Source organism: Molothrus aeneus, chromosome 12 (assembly GCF_037042795.1).
Source record: "Molothrus aeneus isolate 106 chromosome 12, BPBGC_Maene_1.0, whole genome shotgun sequence".
Taxonomy (NCBI): domain Eukaryota; kingdom Metazoa; phylum Chordata; class Aves; order Passeriformes; family Icteridae; genus Molothrus; species Molothrus aeneus.
Genome location: NC_089657.1, coordinates 13386301 through 13413536, shown reverse-complemented (window position 1 = coordinate 13413536; position 27236 = coordinate 13386301). Strand labels below are relative to the sequence as shown.

At 37.6% G+C, this 27236-nt stretch overlaps 2 protein-coding genes across 4 annotated transcripts in view; one reads left to right on the top strand and one right to left on the bottom strand.

Annotated features, from left to right (window-relative positions):
• CACNA2D3 (calcium voltage-gated channel auxiliary subunit alpha2delta 3) overlaps positions 1–27236 on the top strand; it is a 388352-nt gene that overhangs the window by 316166 nt on the left and 44950 nt on the right. The window lies entirely within an intron of this gene.
• On the bottom strand, positions 3439–23938 carry LRTM1 (leucine rich repeats and transmembrane domains 1). The gene is made up of 4 exons (XM_066557981.1): positions 23851–23938; positions 7406–7701; positions 7105–7333; positions 3439–3875 (listed from the first exon to the last, which is right to left on the bottom strand). Exons 1-4 carry the CDS (start codon positions 23936–23938, stop codon positions 3439–3441), a joined length of 1050 nt encoding a protein of 349 aa, XP_066414078.1.

The window sequence follows — 27236 nt, the reverse complement described above, 5'->3', positions numbered from 1 at the left end:
ATGTATTATAGTCTTCAATTTTTGTTCTAAAATGAAATTTTAGAACATTTTTCTGCAAACAAAGCAATATAATGAGCCTTTATATGAAAGGCAGGAATGCAAGAATATGTGTGTTTTCCCTGCCTTTGAAAATGCCTTGCAGAGTAGCATGTCCTGATATTTTGTTGACTTTGGGGAAAAGTGTTTTTCACAGAGATTAGAAAAAATACTGTGCTTACTATAATACTCTCATGAGATTGCTGGAAGGACAACAAAGCTTTCTCAGGATCCTTTATCTGAAAAATAAATCTGTGCAGACAAATAATTTCAGTGGCAGATGTCCATTGCTAAGCTTTATAAATTAAGGGCAGTTCTGTGTGAGGATTCTCTATATTCAGTCTTCCACTTGTTGTAGTCAATCATTTTTATCAACAACAAATTATGGCTTCTATCTCTGTTTATCAATAGATGAAAATTCTATTTTCTCTACTGAAAAATAAATATTTTACTTCTATTAAATAACTGAATCAGTACTTCTCTCTGTTCATTATCTGCTATTACCTTATCATTAGAAATTACTGGATTTCTTAATTACAAACGCTTTTACCATGGTAACTACAATATACAGGCTTATTAACATTAAATGAAAAATTTCCCTGTGATTTTTTTCCTGTTTGTTTGTTTGTTTGTTTGTTTTTGTTGGGAGGTGGGTTTTTTTGGTTTTTCCTTTGGGAAACAGCATTTTAGAAAGCATGGAATCAGATTTTGCATTGATTGGCTAGCTCTGTTCCCACAGCAGAGGGAACTAATGGAAATACTTAATTCTTTGCTTTCTGGCAGAACTTCCTATCAATTTACAGCCTTGTGTGTGCATGAAAATCCCCAAAGCATCTTCAATGTGACTCAGAATGAGTTTCTTTAAATGTTGTTGTGCCTTTCATTGACTCTCCCTCATTTTCTTTTTTCCTTTTCTTCCTTTTTCTTTTTTTTTTTAAATATATGAATGATGATACAATGAGGAAAGTCTGAAAGGTTTTTGGTGCTAGGTCTGTTTTTTTAAGGACTAGGAAAATGTTCTGGGTTATTCCTGACTAGGAAATTTCAAGTCAATTCTTGCTTTTCTTTTGCTTGAAAATATCAGAAGTGTGAAATGATTTGTGATGGAAGCTGTGCTGCTGTGTCTGAGCCTGTTAGAAACATTGAGGGTGAAATCTCTCTGGAGTTGGAAGTTTATTAGCTTTCATCTCAGGATCTACACTTTGAGTACAACTGTGCTCATTTTAGGTTGTCACTGTGGAAAAACAGTGATTTGGCATGGCCCCAAACTCATTTTTGGGCCAATGGGCAATAACATCCAATCCTGTCTTATTTCTGTCTTCTGTATCTGAAAAACTGTGTTTTGCTTTGCAAAATGCTGTGGCAGTAAATGGATAAAAGAGTAAAAAAATGTAGATTTACATATTTAAATGACTTAGTTCTGAAAGTAGATTAGATGATTCGTTAAGCTTTACCAAATATTTACAAGAAAAAAAGTAAACATCAAGAGATCAGATTAAAGAGCCTTAATACAAATATTCTACATATTAGGATATTGTAAAAAATATAAATATTCTAAATATGTTGTGCTGATGATGTCTCAGCTGAAGCAATGTTCCCAGTCTAGGGTACCTTATTTTAAACAAAATGTAAAAGAACTGAAAAGGCTCCAGGGAATGCAGGAAGAGTAAAAATTTTGGAGAATGTAGTCTTGCAGGAAAAATTTGAAACAGCTTGGTTTATTTAGTTCAGGACAGAGAAGAATGAACACAGCCTAATAATGATATGAAGTACTTAGCAGTTAAAAAAAAAGGAAAGAAAAGACAGACAGTAATTGATTGTTTTCAATATCTGCTAGATTTAGATTAAGACTGAGATACTTAATTTTCTCTAGACATGAAAGTAACGCAGATGTAGGAATGAGCTCTAATATTTAGGTTGCAATTATTACAAAGTAGATAAGAGCAAGGGTTACATGACTCCTGCCACAGAGCCCATTACTCAGTCGAGGCTGTTACTGGGACAGCTACAGAGCTTGGTCTCAGAATCTGTCTGTTGGAAGGAGAGGGCAGATCTCCAAATGCCACGACAACTTCCCCTGTCCCTTATTGCAGATTGTTCCATGGCCTTTTTCCTCCATACTATAAAAAAATGCTGATTTCTGCACTGGCAACCTGGACAGCTCTTTATCCCTGTCACTGAGGACAGTTAGGGGATGCATGAGATGTCTGTCACAAATAGCCTAAAATGTATTTTATCCATTCTTGGAAAAGGTGAATGGAGTTCCTGATCTCTCTTGATTGCCTTAAAATAATTTCAAAGAACCATTAAAATAACTACCTCTGCACTGACAAAATATTTGTGGAATTCTAACCTTATGATATTCAAATAGTTTTGGCTCTGATTTCCTCTGATGGCGAAAGAGCTCTGCAGAGAGCAAGGATGGAGCCTTGAGTGAATCCAGCTGAATGTTCCCTCTGAGAGGGAGGACGTGTAAACATGCAGCTACATTATCCTCCTGCTGAAGGGCAGCACTGTGGTGGGAGCTGCATCTGCAGCATGGCATTTGCAAAATGGAGCACTTGTGTGAGGATTTGGGAACAAATGCCTTCAGAAAAGTCTGTAGCAAGCTTGTAAGCCAGCAGGATAACAGGCAGTGTCTTCAGGTATGCTCTGTGTACTCTTTTTGGGGCTTGTATCCAAAGCACTGTAGCATTTCTTCCTTCAGCATTTTCTCAGCTCTCTTCTTTCTTCCCTACTAAGTAATTAAAAAATTATATGTAATAGTTAACAAGGTACTTCCTATTTTCTAAGTTAGGAAATGAAGATAATGTTTATTTGCTACTTTCTGGGGCAAACTGGAAAGTTGAAAACACATTTTTGGAAATGCTTTTAACACATTTATGTTATCAATGGCAGTGCACAGAGTAGCTGGTTTGAAAATGCTTGTCAGTTGTATACATCTTGAATTGAATAGTAATTTGTACTCTCTAAGGTAGTACAAATGTAACTAATTGAACTAAGATAGATGGCTATTTTCTGTTTTTCTTTGCAGAACATCACTCCTGTCAGCCACTGACTGTATGTGTATCATAGGTCATGTTTTGGTATAATACTGCATCAAGAGTTAGTAAAGGATAGTGAAATACTTTAATCTCACTGTATCAAGGTTTCATGATCTCAAACACTCAGCCCTAAATAGTGGCTTTGGAATATATACACACAAAGTAAACACATTCTGTTGTTCTATATAAAGTCTTAGTGGATATTCCAAACAATATATAGACTTGCATTTTTAAAAAGTATATTAAAAAAAAATAGAATATAACTCCAGTAATTAGTATTAAAACAATGCTATTGAGATTCCAGGCTTTTCAACTGCAGTGAGAGCTTTATTTTCAAGAAGCCATTGACAGAGGCACCTCAAGCCATGGAGCTCTCGAATGGCTCCTTTTCCTCAGGCGTCCCGTGCTGCCTGACGGGGCCCAGCTGCTCCTTGTGGTACCTGGCCGTGATGGCGGCGTAGGCACAGCCATAGACGGCGGCTGCCAGCATCATCAGGCACACCACGCCGCACACCACGCCCGTGATCACCACGGTGGCGATGGCGTGCCGCAGGCTGACGGGCCTGGGCCGGGCCTTGGGCTCGCAGCCGCCGCGGCCGCCGTCGCCCGGCTCGCCGTGAGGGCCGTGCTTGGGCCAGCCCCGCTGCTCCGAGCCGGGCCACTGATGGCTGCTGGCCGGCGGCACCGGGGCTGCCCTCAGAGCACAGGCCCCAAAGAGCTCGTAGGGAACCTTCAGGAGGTCCTTCCCCTTCCGAACGCCTGGCGCTGAGCAGATAATGCCGTCGCTGATTCCTCCTGAAACAACAAAACAATGGTCTCGGTATTTGGTTATCGAATCAGGACGACCCTCTCCTCCCCGCAAGATGAGGAGGAATTCATTTCTATATCATGAATCTATCTTATCAAAAGGCTAATTAATTACTTTATTATACTATATTATTCTATATTACATTACACTATGTTACAGTGCATCTAAACTGAATCTGCCAAGCACTCAGCTCTGCACACAATTGCACAGAATCTCGTGACTGTTGGCCAACAGTCCCGACACACACATTTGGCCCTGACAGAAAAACAAAACATCAAGGAAACAAAATGCCATCACTTTGGGTAAACCGTCTCCATAGTGCATTCTACTTCAGCACAAACACAGGCACAGCAAATGATAAGAATTGGTTTTCCTTTCTCTGAGGTTCAGAGCATGTGAATCCCAGAAATATTCTTGGGAAGAATTGTGCCTTGCTTTTCTCTGTGAAGAGAAATGTGGCTACATTTCACAGCTGCTGAATCACTTTAATGTAAAATTAATGTAAACATGAGGTAAATTTACCATCAGTTTCAACTTCCTGCTTTAAAGATTGATGTATGTTTTAAAGATGTATGTATGTTTTGTTCAGTTAGGTCAGTGGTGAGATTATTATGCTGCAAAACTCACATAAGAGAGCATTTTCAAAAAGCAGGTCATCAGGAATTAGGTTATCTGCATTTTTATGGATGTACGTGTAAAAAAACCCGTGGTGGTAGAAAAATAAGAACTGTCATAGATAAACAAAGTCTTGTTAACTGCAAATTCATTTTGTTCAACTTCTGACCACTGCTAATTTTTATGGTGTGAAAGGAAAACAAGGTATTTAAAAAATATTTCCCACTTGATTGAAATATTGCATGAAATTGTCATTGTTCTGACATCATATGTTAACTGTAACAGGGCAAAGAGAAAGTTCATTAAGTTGTATGTACCCATGAGGGATTTTTTGAAGCAAGGCTTGTGGTAAGAGAATATACACAAGTATAAAGGAGTTTAATCAATCTATTACCCTGCTCAAATGCTAAATTTCATGATTGCTGAGAGCCAACTTCCCCAAGGAGGTTGTTAGTACAATGGGGAGAGAATTAGGAATCCACAGTCCTGGTAAATCACATGCTTGTTCCTCACTGTGTAGAAGAGAGTACACCAAACGTAGCCCAGTCAGGACACAGGGCTTTAGGGGTGTGGTGTGTCAAGGAGTCCACAAGGCCAAAATCAATGTTGACATATTTTTTAAAAATTAACTAATCAAATCAACTGAATTTTCTTTCTCTTCTCTAGCCAAAATAATTCACCTTTCAGCTAAAGCCAGGCACAGAAATTTTCATCCTGAAAAGACTTTGAGAAAGTAGTGAATACAGATGGAGCCAAACTGAAATCTGGAGACTACTCCACAAATAATGTTGATATTCCAGGACAGATTTGAGCATAGCAGGTCTCTTGGTCTTTAATGGTGAAACCTGAAGCATGGTTCCAGACATCTTCAATGTGTTAGATTGAATATGGATGAAGATAAACCTCCAAATCCTTCAACTCTTATCCTTTTGTGGTTTTAAGTAACTGAATATGTGTGCTTGGCACAGAACCCTGGTGTTCCGGAGTTCCTCTTGAACTGAAGCATTCTCTATAATTTCCTGTGAGTATTCATGAAATGTCAATTGCCCAGGATGGATTTAGCTAAAAAATACTCAAATATTCTGGACTTACATTGCTTTGTTATGACAGACAAGAAATATCTGCAGAGCCCCTGTGAAGTTTCATCCCATGTGTGTCATATAAGTAGTGGGAAACATTATTGTGTAATGTAACTAATTTTTCTTCATGTGATTCAGACAAGTAATTTTAGAGAAATACAAACACAGAAGAGAACATAACACTTGGGCTTCCCTTAAAGCTTGTTGCTAAAATTAATTTGTATGTTCCATGTCACTTCATTTACTTAATCTCTACAGTGTTCAGAAAGATGGAAGGACATCACTGAATTTCTAGACAACATTGTTTTTGGAAATCAATGATAATATTTATGCTGCTGGCAGAGTAATTAAGATAATCTGATGCGTTTATGTTGGATAATTTCATTCTTCTGCACAGAGAAGGCAATCCCTGCTGAATTTCCAGCATAATAGACTAAAGCCCTGTGATAAAGTAATATTTTATCTATTCAAAATATGAAGATTTTATTGCTGAGAGAAATTTGCCTTTTGTCTTTTCGAAAAATTACTTCACTGGAAGACCTCTGCAGTAGTAATTGTGTCCCTGCATGGCCAGGATGGGTTTCCAGTTGGCCTGCAGAGCTCTGATCCCTGCAAAAGGCAGTCCCTCAGTCTCAGGCCACAGGGGCCACCTCCACAGCTCCTGTGCTGCAACAAGCTCCACACCACTCTGCTACAGAGACAGGCAATCGCTACTTTGGTCACATGCAAGCATCAAAGCCTGATTTAGAAAAAAAGAAAATTGTCCTGCTGTTCTGAGTTCTCAGTCTGAACATACCTCCTGGGAGAAATAAATTAATTTCTTCTTACACTTAATTCCTTTAGAATTAAATCATGTTATCTTTTTCACAGCATAACTCATGAATCTATTTAAAAGCAGGTGTGACCAATACTGCCACTACTATTTATAAACTTCACTTTTCCCTGTGTGATGCCATGGCACATTTCTATCAGGAAATTGCCAATGAATTGAGTTCCTCTTCTGGTTTACCACAAATCAGGAAGTCACACTAGGTATTCGTAAAATATTAAAGAACTACTAAGTCAAAATTGATAGAAAAAGTAGAATCCTAGGTTCTCTAAAGTTTGCTCAGTACTGATATCTGTCTTGATGTTTGCCATCATGCAACAGGTAAAAAGCCTTAAAACAGTTTGGTTTCCAGCAAAAATATATTGGTAGAATTAAAACAAGTGTATGCGCACAAGTATACTTGTTTTATATTTAGAAATGTCTATATCTGAATTGACACACTACAGAACACACCTGTACCTGCTCTATGGGTGTGTGTGCATCCTTGCTCTTTCTCTGGGCATATACTAATACAAAGTCCCTCTCTGATTCTAGTTTGTATTCTGACCTATGCATGAGAATATAGCTAAGTGTGTTTATTTGAGAAAGTGACCTACAGTGTGGGGTAAATTTTTAAGCCATAGAAGTGAAGATCAGTTAGATTGTGCTCAAATGTTCTCATGTACACTCCATGTAATGAGAAAAATTCCTTACCTCTGTATAGAAAACTCTCCAGCCACAGTTTCATGCCAAAGATATTACAATTGCATTGCCAGGGATTATCTTTGAAGAGAACCACTTTCAGGTTTGGAAGTGACTCCAGCAGAATTCTTTCCATTTTCTGAAGTTTGTTATGCCTCACAGAGAGCAATGTTATATTCCCTGTGCTGTTTCCAAATCTCTCAGGCAATCGAATAATGCTGTTGGATGACAAGTCCAGTTCCTTTAGGTGTGGGAGGAAACTGAAAGTCTTGTTTTCTATATAGTGAATCAAATTTCTGGTTAGGTTTAAAACCTGTAGATACCTCAGTTTTTGGAAAGCACCAAGTGCCACACTTGAGATAGAATTATTAGACAAGTCCAAGATTTTGAGTAAGGGCGTTGCAGTGAATGCGTTTTGGTTGATTCTCCAGATACGGTTGTTCTGCAACTGTAGTATCTGAATTTCAGGAGGTAAACGGGCAGGAATTTCAGTAAATCCTCTGTTCTTGCAGTCTGCAGTCTTTGAGGCTTTGTGGCAGAGGCATTTTTCAGGGCAGCTGTGAGCTGTGTGTGCCAACAAGGTGACACTCCAAATCAAAAGCAAGTTACCTGTATCACAAGTGAAAGAGGATGTAAAATTAGTTTAAAATGTTTGTCTTTAGGCAATACACAGGCCATAAACACAGCCAGAAGGTATACAGTCCCATAATAAACAATAATGTAGATACCACAGAGTGCATTTCTTTTACAATACATAAGTAAATTACAGATAGTATTGAAATACTTCTATAATGCAGAATGAAGATAATGCTACCATGATCTTAAAATGAAGTACTTCCCATGGTTTCTTCTTAAGTACAAATGGTTTTCAAGAGGATTTGCCATCAGCAGAGCAGTGATGTTTGAAGGGAATGTGACAGCTTCTTCTAAAATTATTACATTGAAATGTCTCTCTTTCTGTGTTAGGAACAACTTTAAGACATCTTGTGTCAGAAGAATTATAAGCAGAACTTCTATTTTTCATTGGTTTTACTAATATCACTGCCTAGATGAATTGAGTCAATGTACCATTAAAAGAATTAAAAGCTTCAAAGACATAGCTATAAAAACTATTAGCAGTACTTTTTCAGCAATTCAGATTCTGTAAGTTTCTCCTTTAAAATATCCATTTATTCTTTTTGCTTTAATTCCCTTCTCTGAATGCCCCTGTACTTCCCATAGATACAGGTTTCTACACTGACACCAGACATTTGTCAATAAGCTTCTGAAAATATAAATTAGTTAAGAGGAGTACTTAGCAATATTCATATTTATAATTATCTGCTACTCCCTGATGTTCAGGAGGTTTTTAACTAAAAAAACAAATTCCCTTTTATGTCTTGCTAATGATCTTAACTTTGAAAACAGGGTACTTAAAGCTATGCTTGTATGTATTTAATAAAACATTAAAAACACTCAGTATAGAATAATTAGATTTTCTTTGACTAAAGAAAGTTAGAATGATGAATCCTTTTCTAACATTGTTTTTGAGATGCTTCAAATAATTTTTACTATTTACTGTTTCAAAATGAAAACATTTTGGTTAGTTGCTACTTGAAACCTTTTAAAAATAAATTAATTGCTGTGTATTGACTTACAGAGATCAAATTTGAATTACTAACAGGGAATACCATATTGATGAAATAATGTATTATTATAGTAAGAAATATGGTAAATATATAAATGAAAGTTGTATTTTGAGACTAAAGTTTAAGGAACAAATTACTCATTAATTTTCTCTCAGGAATGAAATATTTATATTAAAATTATACACAATCTTCTGCAATACTGAATTCTGCATCATAAAATTCACTTGACAGAATCCAGCATTCCTGCATGCAAGGTAAACAATACTTTCAGTTCATGACACTGTTCTGCCACAGATGGCTTCAGAAACACAGCTTCCAGTGTAGAGGTAAAATAAACTCTTGCTTGGCAAGGAAATGCTTTGCAAACAGAAAAATTGCATTATTAATCTGAATGCTTCAGGATCTCACCTTTCATTCTGCTCTGCTTGTTCTTCCTCTGGTGGAAGATTCAGTCCAGGTTTCTGATGAAGAACAGTGACAGACACTGTTCTGATTCCCACTTCAAATCTGTAACGTGCTCATCCAGTTTCCTTCCTTGAGGATGTTTTAGGTGGTGTCTGTGACTTGTCTAGAAGTGCAACTATTTCTACTCAATTACTCTATCAGCCTTTGGTTTTTTTCTTAATCACATTCTCCCCCCTCCCCCCTTTATATTTCTCCCAGACTTATTCTGCCTCTTAATCAGACAACAAGCCATGCAAGCAGTGTCTGTCCAGCTCTGACTGAACAGCTGTAATGTACAAATAATGACCTGATAAGCTCACCTCTTCAGTTTGTTTAATCTCCATCAAAAGCAAAGCACAAAAAATAAAGCTGCCTTTTTAATATCCAGTATAGATTCTGAATTCTGGTGCGTTATTAGCCAGGCTGTGTCAATTTTTGCAAGATCTGAACATGGATTCTCATTATCCTGGGCTGTGACTGGAGGCAGTGGAGTGTATAATATCACTACAAATAGTCCTGTGGGTTGATGACATGGTTTTGGCAGTGCCCTTGTTTGCTCTTTTAAGCTTACTCATCTGACATCCATTAGTTGTGCTGACAGGATTTTATGGCTTGGGAATGCGGGACCAGTGGCTCCTTCCATAAAAATGGCACACATCCTGGTATAGTCACCATGAACATTGAACAAGTTAATTTATTTTCAAAGATATTGGAAAGACGTAGCAGATGATACTAAAATTGTACTTTATGTGTGGTGCCTTGGCTTGTTTCTTTGTTATTTCTTCAGTAGAACTCATACTGTGCCATCTACACCAATGAAAGGATTAATGACTTGTGACTGTGATGGAACTCAGAGGTGTTGAAAGGCATGAGAGATCTCATGTATAATTGAGTCTTTCCAGGCCATATGATCCCTCCATCTATGAGCTGTCCTATGGAGAGGGAAGTTGTGCAATCAAAACATTTCAGACCTATAATCCAGCTTTCTTGGGTACAAATTCTGCTTTTAGGTGCTTTTGAAAAGATCACATAATGCTCACTTTCCAGGTCAAAATTTATATGATGTAGGCAATTATCTAGAAGGAGTACTAAAAAAAATCAGATCATAAGATCCAAACTGGTGTTGAAATCAGGGTCTTTACCAGAAGTTGTCCAGGATCCTGTCAAGTTGAGACTTCCATATTTCCAGCAACAGATTCTATCACTTTTCAAGGCAAGCTTTTCCAATGTGTAACTCAGAATCAATAACTTTTTTTTGCATCCAGTGAGAGTTTTCCTTGGAGCAGCTTGGGTCCCTCCCCTCTTGTTCTGTCACTATGAAGAGAGTAACCCCACCTTTTCCATAGGTACTTTTGGTTTCCCAAAGCCTGTGCTGAGCTCTGTGTCCCCCTGGCTCAGGGGCAGGGCTGTGCCCTTCAGTGTGCTGTGCCTTGCTCAGTTGTTTCTGACACCAGCCAAGATCCCAAAAGGAGCAGTGGGTACATGGGAACAGTGAAGGGGAACATAAGAAAATCCTCATTCTGTAAAGTAAATAATGATTGCTCATCTTGGGGATCCCAGGATTCCTGCTGTGAGTAGCAGCCCTTGCTATCCTTGACATTCTTGATGGATGGCACCTTGTCCTGATGTGAGGTGAAGCTTGGGATTTACTGTGGGGGAACACTACAGACATAGATAACCTGTACCACAGTCATCCTGGTTAACCCCAACTTCACAAAAAAGGGGAGAGAAGCTTAAAGATCAAGTGTACTGTACTTTGGATTAATGCCAGGTTAATGCAAAAAACTTTTTTAACTTTTGTAGCATGATATATTTATTTGCTATTTCTAAGACCTGTCTTAAAAAATACCCATGAATCATTTTAGTGCAGACAATTAAATGCAAAAAGGTCTGTTATAAAATAGCATCTTCCTCAGAAGTTGTACCCATGTTAGCTATGGATACTCTTACAAAGGATAAAGTTAGGTCAGGTACTTTTTCTTGAGCTGACATCCCACTCTCCTTGCATTAACTCATCCCTTGTATCAGTGGCAGCTCTTTTCATGACTTTTGATTAATGTTGCAGGAGGTAATAGCTATTATATTATTGGTTTTTGTGTGATAAGGTGCTCTTAAATTCTCTTTGGTATCTATAATTTTATTTAGTTTATGAATTCTAAGGGTTTCTTTTTTTAGTTATTTTTCCATCTTAACTAATATTTGCTGACCAGATGGGTATAGAAGTTCCCACTGCAGTTCATTTCATGTAACAGTGGGCTTAAAGAATGTCTCTTAACTGCTTTCCTATTTTAGGTAAGTCTTTGCAGCTATAATTGTATTATTTTTAGTACACACCATATTACAGAGATGTTCACAGGACAAGGTCACAGAAAGTTAAGCCCTGTGGGAGGTTCAGTTCCAGCAATAATGCAGAGGTTGTTTTATTTACTTGGAATCACAGTATAAGAAGTTACTACTTTTTAAAAAAATCTTCATGCTGGGTTCAGATTTGGAAACATATGATTAAATCTGTCAATTTGCTTTTCATGTAGATGTGGCTATTTTTTCCTTATATTGAGAACTCTGAATGAACATATTTTGTAAACAGAAGTTTCCCCAACCTATAATCCATGTCCTATTCCCATTTATTAGGAATGAAACTTTGGTTGTGACAGAGAAGTCTGATGTGGTGAAAATTATAGTCGTGTCACAGGTAGAGATTTGCCAGAAACAGGATAACCATGAAACCTACTCTTACTTCTGGCCTTTTGAACCACCAGCAGGATTCTTTTCAGTTGTCTGATGTGGTACAGCAAGTGTTATTGCAGCCTCTTAAATTAGCCTGTGCCTTGTTGTAGCAAGGTATGTTTCCCATTGCAGAGAGCAAGCGAGCCCCATGAGCTAATATCTGATCCTGCTGGCTGAGGGGGCAGCTCTGTCTCTGCTTTGCCAGCAAACTCTTTGTTGCAGCAATTACTGCCATCTGCTTTAAAGGAGCTCTATGTGTAAGAATCATCTCTTTTACAGAAGAACATTATGGTAATTAAACTCTAGCAGAAAGGAAACAATTTAAATATTTCAGATATTTAAAAGTTACAGGATTTGGATTCCATTGCATTGTATATTGAGTCCAGGCAGACACAATTATATTAAAAAATGTTCCCAAGGCCACAGCAGACAATTCCTATACATTCTCTTTATTAGATTTATTTTCCTTATGCTTTTGAGTGGGAAGGAATTAGAACTGAGATACTTTCAGGGAAATGGCATGTGCTTTCTCTCATGGCCCTAAATGAAACTTTGGGTAAATGCAAACCCCTCTTCGTTTTGGTTCAGGACAAAGAAAAAAATTGTATTTGTTGGTGAAACAGCCCATACCTTTATTGTTAAAATTCTTCCCCTTTGACTGGCACTTGAAAAAATACAGTAGTACATGATGGAGAGAGGTTGTGCCCTTTCCCATGAGTCAGAACAACATGCAAAGGTGACAGGGCAAAAGAAACCTGGCAGTTCCTCATGCTTTTTATTCTACAAGGGCATTCCTTGTACTCTGAGAGCTCAGGACTCTCTCAAATATTTCCTGGCAGAGTACTAGGTTTTCAAAAGTTGACAAAACTTAGAGGAAGGCCCTGGATCCCATTTCTGCTTGCTTTTCACAACAGAAGTATAAGCCAATGGATACAAACTGAATTTGGCTCAAGGAAGATTTAAACCTTAAAAATCAGGCCATATTTTCCAGAGAGGTAGGCTTTTGGATTTCTTCAGACATCCTTTGTTCTTCAGGATAAGGGGATAGATTTTAACAATGTCAAATGCTGGTTATGACACAGCATAAGGAGACACCATGATTTCTTTGTGTCTGAAATGCTATGAGTTTGGTATTATTTGATGGTGTCCCTTTCAGGTGGGAAGAAATGTTGTGCAGCTCTAGAAACAAGAAACCAGGCAGATAGTTGTGATTTTGTACAGGGGATGAGCCCAGTTTTTCCTTTCCAGTGGCTTGTTTTACCTTACTTAGATACATCTGGTACTTGTTTATACAGTGAGTAATTAATCTATGAAATGCATTGTTGAAAGTTATCCTTGGGCCAGAAGATTAGTAGGATTCATATATAATCTTGAGCCATAGTTACCTCATGGGGAAAAAAAAAATAATTTAGAAGGGATATAAACTTTCACTCTTGAGGGCTTTAATCAACCACTAATGACACAACTTATGGAGAAAAACCTTTCCCTGTGGGCAGTTTTTTTCCATAATTATTATTTATGGGAATTTTTACACCTTCCTCTGACACCTCTAGGAGAGGCCAGAGTTTGAGATGCAGCTGGGGATGGGGTGGCTGGGCAGCCTGGCAGGGGCAGGGAGCTGCTGTGTCCTGGGCACCAGGACAGCCAGGCTGAGCACCTTCTCTGTGTAGGTCTGAACTCTGCTTTTCCTCACATTGCTCTTCTGATCTGGACAGGAAAAATCTCTCAATATTCATATCCAGGTCTTTGTCACCAGCTCTATTCATAATCTGTGAACAACTGTTTGGGTCAGTCCTTTGCAGTTTTTTCCCTTCCCCTTTCCCTTCCCTTTCCCCTTTCCCTTTCCCCTTTCCCTTTCCCCTTTCCCTTTCCCCTTTCCCTTTCCCCTTTCCCCTTTCCCTTTCCCCTTTCCCTTTCCCCTTTCCTTTTCCCTTTCCCTTTCCCTTTCCCCTTTCAATCCACTGGGTAGTGCAGTCATTGGTTTGTTATGGTATTATAACTCTAATATCATGCTCTTAGAAATTAATATGGCTTGTAGTCTTTTCCCATAACTAAATGAGAAGAAATATATGAAGGTGAGAAGGGTTTAGCTGAAAAATGCTGAAACACCAGCCTTTAAGTGTGCTTTGGTAGAAAAATGACCAGGATGGATGCAAGGCCTTCAGAATGAGGGGAAGCACAGGGAATAAAGATGCTGGGCCTCTTTACCTTAATTGCAAGTTAGATGAAGTTGCAGCAAGGGGCAGATTAAGTGTCAGCAGAGTATTTGTTCCATTACAAATAGCAACAGGGGGTGCAGATTCAATTTTCAATCATTTCCTGACTAATGTCAACCACCTGTTATACATGCTGAGCATCCATAGATAGAATGTATCTCCAGTAAAAGTAAATTAATGAACTCACTGCGCCATTACTGCAAATAGAAAATAATATTGCTTGACATCAAGCTAAGAGAAATGAAAGAAATAAAACTGGCAAGAAAAAACACATGCAAAAATAAGTACAGGTGTACTTTTTGTTTCATCTTGACATTTTAGATGCTTTTTGTCCTCTCTAAAACAATAGCAAGGTCACTTGCTATTTTTCTAGATAGCTTATTCTTCATCAAAGTGTTTTCTAAGCTTTTGCTTAGTGATTTTGTTTCCTTTTTATATTTAATGAGAATTTCTGTTCGTGGTCATGGCTCACCCTGGACTCAAACTTAAGACCAGGATATAAATCTCCTGTGCATTCTGAGTGGTTGATTTACTAGGGCAGCTTTTGTAAGAATTGGAAGGATTTTTTGAACAACATCTGTAAAAAGGTTTTGAAATGTTCACAGTGTATGAAGAAATATTTTAAAGTGCAGTAAATGCTTCTTATGCTGCTGCTCACCAATTGTGCTACAAAGGAGAACTCATACTTCATTGATTCCTTTTGTGCTTTTAAGGCAAATTGTAGTAGTTCAGTAAAACTCACTGTTAATGTTGGGAACTCCTGTGTTTATGGGCTCACAGGACTCTTTTTGCCCTAGCAGTCACTTGAACACAGAAGCTTGCAGAAGTGGGGATGATATTTGCTGCAGTAAAAAGTCAAATAGTTAAACCTCTCTAATTCTTGCAACACTTTGGAAATATCCACAGGAGACGTTTTTTGTTTTTCATTAATTTAGCAAGGTCCTAAATAACCTGACATGAGAATTATGCAGCTGATAAGCATTTAATCATCAGTGAAATGTAAGTGTTCCATTGGATTGGGACTGATGTGCTCGGTGGCTTTGGATTCAAGCTGGGATGGAACATTTCCACTGGATGATGTTTCCCTGCAAGGGAAAAGGAAACTGTAACTCCTGAATGGATCTCAGTTGCCTTGCAGCAGGTGAAGTGTCAAGGACCAACTCCTTTAAAAGGTCCCTGTTCCCAGCCTGTCCCTCTGCAGTGTGCAGCAGCTGTGGCCAGCAGGGCTCTGGGCAGGATCCATGGGCAGCACCCACACTGTCCCTGTTTGCTGCTCTCACAAGCACAGCAGGGATGTTGTCAATTTTCCCAAATGGCTCCAGTGAACAGAATGAGGCAGATGCCTTTACCTGCTGCCACTGCTCCTCATTTCCACAGCAGATAAATGTTACAAGGCAGTGCAGTTTGCTGCTGTTCCAGTTTCCTTCTTCTCTCTGCACTTCTGCCATCCCTGCTGCTTGAACTGCTGCAGCTGCAGGCACCAACAGAGCTCTGAAAACATCATAGAGATCCCATAGCACGCTGTTATCCTTTCCTCACCCTCTTCTTTTTAGTCTGTCAGCAGGTTTTAAACACCAAGGATGTTTTTAAAATACACTTTTTTCTCCACAGAATGTTTTAAATGAAGTAACAGGGTAAGTGAGGTGTATGGATAGACTTCTCATGAGTCAAGTTTAGTTAGTTCTGCTGTTTTCAGACAGGATAAATCCCTGGGAAACTTAGCTAGTATACAGGGTAATGATGCTTCTGTTTAGAATTTGTAAAATAATAGTAAAATAGTGTACTGAGAAGACTTTTGTTTAAAAAAATAAAAAGAAAATACTCTTTCAGAGGGCATTTTATTAATGAGAATTACAATACTGGAAAATCTGTTATAGATTAGTGAAGAACAGTAACAGTGTATCCAAATGGAACTGGTTGGATAATTAAATTCATTTAATAGGTACTGAAATTTAAACCTCTTGATCCCTCTGACGTAAACATAACTCTTAAAAGTCATGGAACTTGATTCTAAAAGTGTAATGTGGGAGAGAAACACTGGGACAATGAGTACAGATTTCAGATACCCTGGGAGGAAATGTATTCAGGAGTTAAACAATAGACATTTAAATAAAAAGGAAAAAAAAGAACAAAAAAAAAAGAATAGCCCCCAAAAGTGTAGCTATGAAACATAAAAAGAAACTTTAATAAAACCCTGTATATATAGGTGTGCAACTTATATGAGCAGTATTGAAGCAATATGATGGGGATAACCAAGTGACAAGTATGGGATACTTAAGATTGAAATCATTGAGGAACATCATGTTTTTACTATTCTTAGACTCTTTACCTGTTCTGTATTATCATGTCTGTTTTGGTTATATGTCCTGCTGTATGTCCTGTTTTGGTTTCCTGTTTTCATGCTGAGAATCCCCAAAGATCCTAAAGATCCTCATTCTATGGTTTCTTTGCTCATTAATAGAGTTTTTTTTTCAATATTGATTACAATTTATGAAGTATGTCCAGTGTATAATTGTCTCTCCTTGATTTAGTGAAAAGGAAAATTATTTACTGAGTTTTAACACATCTTTTAGGAGGATCATACCAAATGGCTGACAGGCTATCTGCTAAGTAGGGAGGACAATATTTTAGGTTTGGTATAAATTATGAAGTCCTGGCAGTCGTAACTGAGCTATGCCTCGTTTTTGTTTGTACTACCTAAAGTTATTAAGCTTTTAACCATGGCTTCTGTTTCACTGCCCCCTGAAGTGCTGAGGGATGAACTTTGTCTCAAGCCCATGCATTAGTTGAGAGGATAACAAATTTAAGACAACAGCTGGAACATCGGTGAGAAAATAAAATTTTTAAAAGCACAGCATAAAAGTATATTATTAATCCTAAAGTTCAGACAACATTTAAATGTTGATTTCATTTTTTTGTCTTCAAAGTTTATATCTGACTTCTGTGTCAACACTGGGTGATGCTGAAGTATAGAGGTGTAATACATATTATCATTTAATACAATGCCTTCTAACCCAAAAGCACTTCTGTTTTACTATTCTTTAATTTATGGTGGGATCTCAAAAGTCCCAACCTCTCTGAGCTTTCTCTGACTATAAAGCTATAGCTGTCTTAAGCAAAAAGGGTGTGTTTTCATCTTTATTTGCTTTTATTTCCTTCTGTAGTCTGTTATTTTGGAATATAATGGCAGGGCTAAGCTTGGTTACTCATATTTTGGCTGAGACTTTTTATCTTTTTCCTTTTTCAAAATGACAGTGTCCATTTCCTCTCTGTCTCTGTATTTCAGCAGAGTTAGAGCAGATGGGTCAAAGAACAGCATTACTGACTTCTCCCTTCTTAAAGTGCTCTGTGGGGGGAGTGGGCTGACTTTTAGAAGGTGAAGTTATCATCATGTGCCTAACTTTAGTGAAATAATAATTTCCATACCTTGAGTTTTTTTGGTGTCATTAAGATCTTAAAGGGTTTTCATGAGTTGCTGCTCCAAGCTTCTTTTCTATGAACCTGTTAGAAAGAAGAAAGAGCAGAGCAGTCTGTAATTTATAGTTTGTGGTGATTTGGAGGTGTGATCAAACATAGCACTTAAGTTAATATTTGTATTTCAAGCAATTGTATTACAGGCTTATCCTTGGAAAGTGAACACTCTGCTTTTCTATATGACATCAGCTGGTCATACTTTTACATATTGTTGCTTTCTTAGCTTTGGAGTAAAGAGATACCTGTTTTAGAACTTCTGCAGACTTCGTTACATTGAAAATGTAACAAAGTTTTGAGAAAGAAGTGGAAGGTGCTTGATCAGATGCTTGATTTTCTATAATACTTTATCTAAATGGAACTTGGGTGAAATTCATAATGTAGAGCAATGTTTCAGTTGCATCATAATGCAGATTTAAGCTAAAAAAGTAAAAAGCCCATCTATCTACAGTCCTCTTCATTGTACTGTCTCAGCACTCTTGCTAAGGCATCTCTTTAAATACTCCTAATTAGGACTTTGGACCTGGTCCTTCTCCTAAAATCTTAGGGAAATGTATCACCCTTCCATCCACACAGGATTTGAACTGCAAGTATGAATACAGCACATCCTTTCTGATATTCTATATAAGAATATTATGAAATGGTGAACAAAATACACCACTCAAAGATTCAAAATGTTTTACACATTTTTGGACAGATGATGACACCTGTCAAACTTGGGTTTCTAGAGTTCTCATTAGGCTAAACTTATGGGGGAAAAAATTGCTCTGAAGAACAGAATCTGTTTGATTTTAACTCCTATTTATAGGGTATCTTTAGACCAGGAACAGCCCTAAGCCTTCAGTTCTTCAGACCCTGGACCTACCTTGTCTTCATGGGCACATGTTCTCTGATGGAAGTGTCACAGAAGTTCAGATTCCATGTGGTAATTTCCTTATATATGAATATCATAAATCATGAGCAATGCTGTCATTTTTTAAAAAGAGATTATTTTATACATAGAAGACCAGTTAACACATTTTAAGCAATGGCAATGCTGGTATTTCCTGGTTTTCAGAGATGGGCTGAACAATGGTTTCCCATGGTAGAAGCTTTTCTGTAAATGTTTCTTCTGGTAATGTAATTAGGAAGTATTGGCTCCAGTTATTGTAACTCAAACAAAACATGTTGTCCTCAGCAAACTTGTTAAACAGGCATAGCCTTGTCTAAAAGGAAAACAGGGACATATAGTGTTTCCATGGAAACTCAAAATTCTGATTTGTGGATATGAGCATGATCAGCACTACAATCTAAACTCATTGAATTAAAGGAGTCTTAGTTGTGAAGTCAACCCAATATAAAAGTGTCTGTACACATGCAAGAGTCAGACCTTCCATCCCTATAGATGCTTTCTATCTGCACTTTAAAGCAGAATAAAGCAGGGAAACTTGTGTGAGACCCTTATCTTTTTGCCTTTTGTGGGTATTTGTGCCATTTTAAGACAAAAAATCTATATAAGAATATAAACTAAATCTGTTTAAATATTATTTATTGGAAATTGTTATAATTTACTGCAACTCTAATGTGTGGTTTTGATTTCCTTTTATTTTAAATAAAAGTAAGGAGGGCTTTTCCCTTAGTGTAGGGCATATCAGCCCTGTGCTGTGAGACAACGGAGAAGATAATGTTTGCCTCCATTATAGATCTGCTGAGAAGATGTAGTAATTCTGGAAATTATGCTCCAGCACTCTTTTTGTAAAACAGCAGAAAAATTAAGTATTGATTGAATTTGCCCTAATTAGGAAATTAAGTCTGTTTTATAAATGTATTATAGCAGATATTCCAGGATAAAATTTGCCATTTATAAAAGGCATTTATAAATCATCTACATTTGGAAAGTGGTATTTCAAAGTTATTTTGACGTATATATCTCATATATGATATATCATGATATAACATGAATATATCATATTCCTATATCTGGGAATATGGTAGAGACTTCAGAATTACAGCCCAACATTTACTGATTGCAGTGTGAAATAAGTGCTTCTGGAAAGCCCACCAGGATCAGCCTGCCTTTGGTATGTGCCTCAACAGCTAAAAAACCCTGGCCTTGAAAGTCAAGGAGGGTTTGCCTCTGTAGAACAGCACAATCTCTGGCAAGTCCTGCCAAGAGTCCTTCCTTTGAGCAGAGCTTTCAGGGTTTTGTGTTCTCCATTCTGGAAGGGGCTTCACGTTCTCATCCTGAGCTGGGCATCCCATAACCCCCACAGACCCCAGTGAGCCCTCAGCAGTGCTCAACGCCTTCCAGGCAGAAGCCCCAGCTGAATTTGCACCCATCAGGCTACTTATTAACAAGATAAGCTGTTTTGTATGATAAATTCTTAGTTTAATGTATAATCAGATATCTCCCTTTCAGAAACCTTCCTGATTTATTTCAAAGCTATTACATTAAAGAGGATTACATTTGGTGCCCATTAAATTGATTTCCCTCAAAACTCACAATTTATACTTCTAAAATATGCCTTAAGACTGTATTGACAGCTAAATCCTGCTAATCATCAGTATATAAATTATAATAGACTACTTGTTGAGGCATCTGGATAGCAGTTTATGTGAAGTATGGTCCATTTGTACTTTTATTGTGAAAGTCATGTCAGCACTTACACTATTTCCAGGAGTTAATAACTCACCCAGAGAAGTTCACTTATGATCGTGACTTGGCACACAGGTCTTGGGCAATGCTGAAATTTTATTAAAAAACTTTAAAAGTGTGTCAGTGCCTTCTAATTTTATCAGTCTTAACATTTTTTAAAAGCGTTATTTCTTTGGAGTTTTTTCTTGAAGTATCAATTAAAAACACTTATTAGTTTTGTATTTGGTCATAAGTTGGTCAATATATTGTTCTTTTTATTTTGTGGCTTTAAAGAGGTGATTTCATCTTTTTCTAATGAAGAAAATAAGCTGTTGGCTAATTTTCAGCAATATGAAAACACCTCTTAATACACCAGATCAGCCCTAAGCAACCATTTCTGCTGGCACTTAGGCAGGCTTATGTAGCAATTCTGAAAATGGTGATTTCTTATTTTTCCTGAAATCTAGTAAGACAAGTAAATAGACAGCTATCATTCCAACCCTGATTGCTTGGCCTCTTGGATGGCATTAGCTGTTTTCCAGTTCATGGGCATGAATTTCTACACAATAAATAAAGCAAAAGATAAATTATTTTCCCCAATACTGGGGGAAACTTATTTCCACAATACACGTTATTGATGAGAGGTATAGTTAACACTTCTTGGCCATGTTTCAAAATTGTGGCAATAAAATGTTCTTATGAAATAAATGTAAGTAAATTTGAAAATGTTCAGATTACAACCAGTGTTAATCCATAGTTTTAGAAACTGACTTTCAAGTGAGGTATTTGTAATCTACTGAACACATCTTGAAAGATGGTGTTTCTTTTTACTTAAGACATAAAAAGTAGGAGAATACGAAAGAGAAGAAAATTTATATTTCAGTATACTGGGAAATCTCAGTGTTGTTAGTCTGAGATTGCTTTCTATTCCTGATGTGGTTTAAACCTCCAGTTCAGGAGATTCCAAGAATGCCTGTTTATAGCTCTAATGCTAACTCCTATTTTGCTGAACCGAGATGCAACTGTGTTCTCTTCTACACATATATTTAATAAAAATACATTTTTGATCCAAAAATGAAAAAAGCGGGCACGCAAATCTGCTTTTGCAAATACTCTTCATGGAAAAGTTTAAAATCTGTTTTTTGCTGTTACTGTTTTTTTTAAATTGTTCAGTAAAAGACACAAACTAAATCAGGTTGCAAATCCACCACTGTTATTTTCTTTGAACTTGCAACTGCAGAACACCATGGTACTACTCAATTTCAAACACATAAAGATATGTGCATTTAGTCTTTTGGACACAGAAATTTTTTTGTCCTTTTCTAAACCTGTAGATTATCACCACGTGGTTAAACAGCAAAAACATGGTTAAAGTAGTGATCTTAGGAAAATAAAAACATGAGAACTATTCTGGAGCATTACAGTAAACATTTGATTTCTGAATCATCCAGTAGATATGGTGTTGAAAGGCTAGAGATTTTTATTCATTATGGGGTCCTTCTGATGTATTATTTGACTTCAAGTAACATGACTCATTTTCAGCAATTCAAAGTAATTTGCTAATCACAGGATAGCACAAACAGTTTGTAGAGATTATCACTATTCTTGTTGTTATGACTCAGTAAATAAGAGATCCAAGACTTATTTCCAAATGATGTGGTTTGATAAAATGTCAGTGTTTGCTCATTCAGTGTCCCAGGCCTGGTTTGACTAATGAGATTCCATATAGTCATAGACCTTGTATGGACACAAATGCCCTGGTGCCAGCAGCAGACAGGGAGTGGCTGGTGCTCAGTGTGTTCTGTAGGCAGGAAATGTTGGCTTGGGTCAGATCCCTCCCCCTGGAGGGGGGGACTGGACAGAGAACTCATGAGTTCACTTTGCTGTGGGTGCCATTATATTTATCTTCAATGTCTCCAAAGTATTCTGTGTCTGGCAGCAGGACAGCTTGTACCCATTCTGCTATGGCAGGATTGCAGTTTGGGAGGGGGAAACGACTTTGGAAATCATGATAGAAGCTTTGCCCATGTCTGAGATCAGCCTTCTCACAATGCTGAGAAATGTAGAAACAATTTTTTTTTTTGTTAACCTTTTGAGGTAGTAGCCAGAATCAAGCCTGCAATTAAAACATGATCAAGGCTTGAATGTGTTGTGTTCAAGTCACAAGTGGAAGCAGAAAGTCTTATATATCCTAATAGAATCCGGTCACAGGATATTCAGATAAATGTCCCAATTTCTGGCTCTTTGTCTGGACTTTGAGCCTCTTAGGGTTCCTTAATTGCCAGCTTGAAACCACAGCCTTTTGGCTGAGGTGGAAAGGTAACCTGGCTGTGCTGCTCTGAACTAGGACCTCAGCTGTGAGAAGTAAAGCTTTTCCTGAGAACTTGACAAGTCCTGGATCTTCCCTTAAGATTTGTAAAAGTGCTTACAAATCCATACTGTTCCTATTTTTCGTTTCAGTCATGGGTAGTACTCAAATAGCAAGAAAACCCTATAAAACTAAAAAATGGTTAGGGAGTTATAAAAATACTCTCACTGCTTCATTATTTTAACATTACTGTGGTCAGATTTCAATCTTCACATGCTTCCCATACTGTTGGAATTCAGAATTATTTGTCAGAGCAGTGGCTGTGCTAGGAGATGCTGGAAGAAAGTTGAAGGCTCATAGGAATTCATAAAAGCTCTGCCACCAGCAGAGTTTCCTCTGTGATGATTCTTGCCTTGTTTCTGCAGGCTGCTGAAACTTCCTGAGGCTAAAAGTAGTACTACTCAGTTTTCTTTTTTTTTTTTCTTTTTTCTATTTTTCTTTTGATAATACAATGAGCCAGGCATCAGTAGGTGTCAGGTATTTTCTAAAAGTCACAGGGAGGATTCTCCAGATATCAGACAGGGCTGAGCTGTGCCCTGCCTCACCCTTTTCCACCTAAGCCTCTCCTTTATGCTGTCACTTTACTCCTTGCATTCCTCAGGAACAAGGCACCTCCCTGTCCAGCAAGTGTAAATTTGCATGCCCAGGGGTTACCTTCCTCCAGGCTTATGAGAGGTTTGTTTTAGGGTGTTTTGGTTTTTCTAAAAAGTTACAGATGGATTCTCAAGTACCTCCCTTGAGCTTTGCTCCTGGTACACAAAGCTAATCCTGGGGTAAGTGAGCAGATTTCTGTGGGAGCCTTTGTCACAGTGTTGGCAGAACATCAGCTGCTCTCCTGTAAAGTTTGGGATGCAGGATGATTGTCTCAATGCTAATTTACAGATAACCTCTTTCCCTCCAACATCCCCTCTGAAGAATCCTGAAAAGGCAATGAACTTCCAGCCACCAGTGTCTATATTTTTTTATGTTTACACTCAATTTATATCCTTTTTGAGTTTCCTCCTTGCTCCTGCTGCTACTTCATTAGTCCTGCAGAAGGAAGGTGTGTGTCAGGGAGTCAGAGGGAGTCTGGTTTTTGATGATGTTCACAGACTGCCCTCCACAGTTCAGTTTGTCAGGGCTTGGCTGCAAACCAAGCCCTTCAGCTTTCCCTGGTGCTTTGAGTTTGGATGAACTTCGGCCTCCCAGCAATCATCATCCTGCTCCCCTTTCAGCTTGGCCTCCCAGCAGCTTCCCAGCATCTCCTCCCCTTCTGCTCCAGCTTGGCCTCCAGGAAGCACCATTTCCTACTGCCTTCCTCTGCCTTGGTTGTCTCCATGCACACATCATCTTCCACCACTAATTCTAAAAACCTTCTGAAGAAAGCATCAGGCTTCATCCTGCACCACAATAGCTCTGATGAAGGGAGTAGTTTTTGTGTTGCTAAGCCTTATGTGGTCAAAACTGTCTCACATAAAAAAACCCAATAATTAAATAGGACTTAAAAATGACTCTCAGTCATTCCACTTATTTGATGACAAAAAGATAAAGATACCATAAATAATACAAGATTTTTTTCCCAGCTTATTGTTTAGAATCCAAAACTAGGTGATAGTTTGCACTTTGAGATATTTTGTGCCTGACATTATATCAGGCTCTATAGCTCAAACAGACATGGAAAAGGTAGGTGCATATTTACATGGATTTCAAAGAATTTAATAATAAAATATTTGTAAAGTATTAAATAATTTTGGAGTGCTTAAATATGCAATAGACATATTGTGGAGTAAACAAGATGGTTCCATGTTGAGAAACAACAAAGGAAGTTGTAAAAACATTAGAAATTGTCCCTGAGTGAAATAATAAACTATTAGAAAACCACCACACAACAAAACAACGCATTGCAAAGGACAGTTTCTGAAAAATAATAACATCTTATCCAAATGCATAACAGATACCTTATTTTTGCTGAGATAGGAACCATGCTTTATCATAAGAAAAACAGAAGAAGGTGTAAAAATGCTCAATAGTTCAGCCCATTTTTGGTCAATCTGGCTCTTTTATCACAGGCTACCCATAACAGCTCACTATGAGCTCACACCTGGCTGGTGTCACCACCCAGGACTGAGGCTGCCTGATGCTTTCAGGCATAAGCTTGTATTTTTGTATCTTAAAAAAGAGCCAGACTTAAACTGTTAGGCTGGGTTTTGTTGTTGTTGTTGGTTTTGGGGTGTTTACATCAGAGTCAGTCATTCCAGGTAATATAATTAATACATTTTTCAAGTTATAATATAATTCTGAAGATCTTCTCTTTGAAGAGAGGAACTGAAAACAATGAGTAGGGGTGAGAAGAGGAAAGTGTAGATAAAAGGGGAGAGATCACTGAGAGGGAAGCTGAGTATGTGTGGAGTTTGGAAAAGGTGAAACTGCATTTTACTGTGCAAGTAAAAATGAACCTGGGAGCAGATCAGTCTGAGAAGGGCCCAGTTCACAAGTCCTTGTTAACATTTTCATATATCCTGCATATGACAAGGAATGACTGCCACTGGGAGTACAGCTATGTTGGGTGATACTGAAGCATAACTATGTTACTTATTACATAACTATATTATTGTCTATAATAATGTCTACATAACTGTGTTGTAGAGAGGTCTTGTTGGAATATCTCTAATTTGTTAGCTAAGACTTCCTGCAATTGAGGGGAGAAAAATATCTAGATTTTATTTTTAACTATTCTAAATAAAAGACCTATGTCTTACAAGGATTTTTATCATCTTCAGTGATAGGTGGGAGTCTTCCATTAATCTGTATTGGCTGTTCTTGATAGTTATAGTGTTTATTTCTCAGGATTGTGCATTGGGCTGTAGAGTCAGTTTCTCCTTCTTTGCCTGAGCTAAATGCTGAAGATGGATTTTTAACTGAAACAGATTTAGATTGTAAATAGAAGGGAAATCAACTTTTTAAAAAGTATTTAAGTGTGTTCTGGAATATTTCACATGTAGTTATTAGATATTTTAAAAGATGATAATCAGTTAATACTATAACAGAGAAAGAGGATAGTTTTAAATAGTCTAAGCTCAATACACAAAGGTGATACAGATTGAAAAATAATCCTGCTACAAGTCTGTGTCCAACATTTCTTATTTTGAAGCCAAGTTAAACCTCATTTAAGATAATTCCATCGGAAATAGGAGGCCAAAATGTCCTTAAGATTTTAGGCATCTTTTATGTATGAGAGAGACTCTTAATCTCTACTGTATTCTGTGGGAAAAGGAATGGAGACCTCAAGATATTTTTGTAACCTTGCTGATCTAGTGCTTATATACAGTGTTACAGTGTATAGGTATTTCAGAGAATGGAAATCCCTTTAGCTTTTGCTACTTTTTCCTATAATCGTGTATTTGGAATCCATTTGTCAGGTTTGTAGGGAGACTCAGCTCCTCTCTTGCCTGAAATAAATCTAATCTATTTTCCTCTCGTATTTTAAGTAGGAAATTATTCTTTTTCCTTAGACCCTAAGAAGGATTCTAATTCTTTGCACAGCAGTAATTTGCTAAGGAAGGATTTCCTTATCCGCCTGTCTATTTGCTTAACCAAGAAGATTGAAAGGAACACAAGCAATCCTGATCTATTCTCAGTAGTTATTTGTTTTGCTTCATGTTTGCCTTGATACTAAGCAGCTCTGAACCATGCAGCATTTGAGCACTTCCCAGTACTTCCATCTGAAAGCAACCCACTGAGAGAGTGAAATATTACCTTCAGCCATGGAATCGATGCACAAGGAAATTACTTATTTAACAATAATTATCACTGAGCCAAGAATTTAACTTTGTCCTTCTCAACCATCTGTTATTTCATAGGGTCTGCACTACAAAAATAGGAGACACTTTATTAAACAGAGAGAAGAAGCATCAGGGAGTTAAATAACTGTTTCTGTAGGCAGAATTAAAGGTTTTTATTTGCATCACCTAAGTAAATTTGCTGATGTGACTAAAACAAAAGATTGGATTTGCAATATTTGTTTGAAATGATACATTTTGTGTTACATAACACAAACTACCCCTCTCTCAGCTGCCATCAATTGTTCTCCTGCCTGCCCTCAGCTCCAGCCTACCCTTCTCTGTGACACTGGAGAAAAGGCAGCAGTGAACACAAAACTCCTTTTTTTCCTGGCTGAACAATTTTTATCCTTTGGCCATTTTGGTTGAACCAAGCCTGCAAATATGGAAGAATATTTTATACTTTGAAGTGTACATTCCACAGAAAAGTCAGTGAGTTTTTGTTATTTGTGGCAGTTTCTGGGCTCCTTCCCGAACAAGATTTAGAAATATCTGAGTGCAATTTCAGCTTTTTAATCTAAATCTCTGTAGTAACTGTTACACCCAGAAGGCTAAACTAGGAATTAGAGACATGGGAGATATAATTTTGAAGTTTTCCTGTTTCCTTTTCCCCCCTCATGTAGGCAGTTTGTAAAACATATGTTTAATGGTGGTTAGGAGCACAGATATTTTGTTCAGAAGTTGTCAAGTGCTGAAGGATTAGGGAATGCTCAGGAGAATATAATGGCTCAAAAACCTTTTGAAGTATATTTGAATAGCTCTTATGGCATTAAATGACCAGTCAAAAAAATTTCATGTTCTAGTCACAAAGTTCTTGAAAAGCTCAGGAGGGAAAAACCTGCAGAAGTGCTTTAGTAT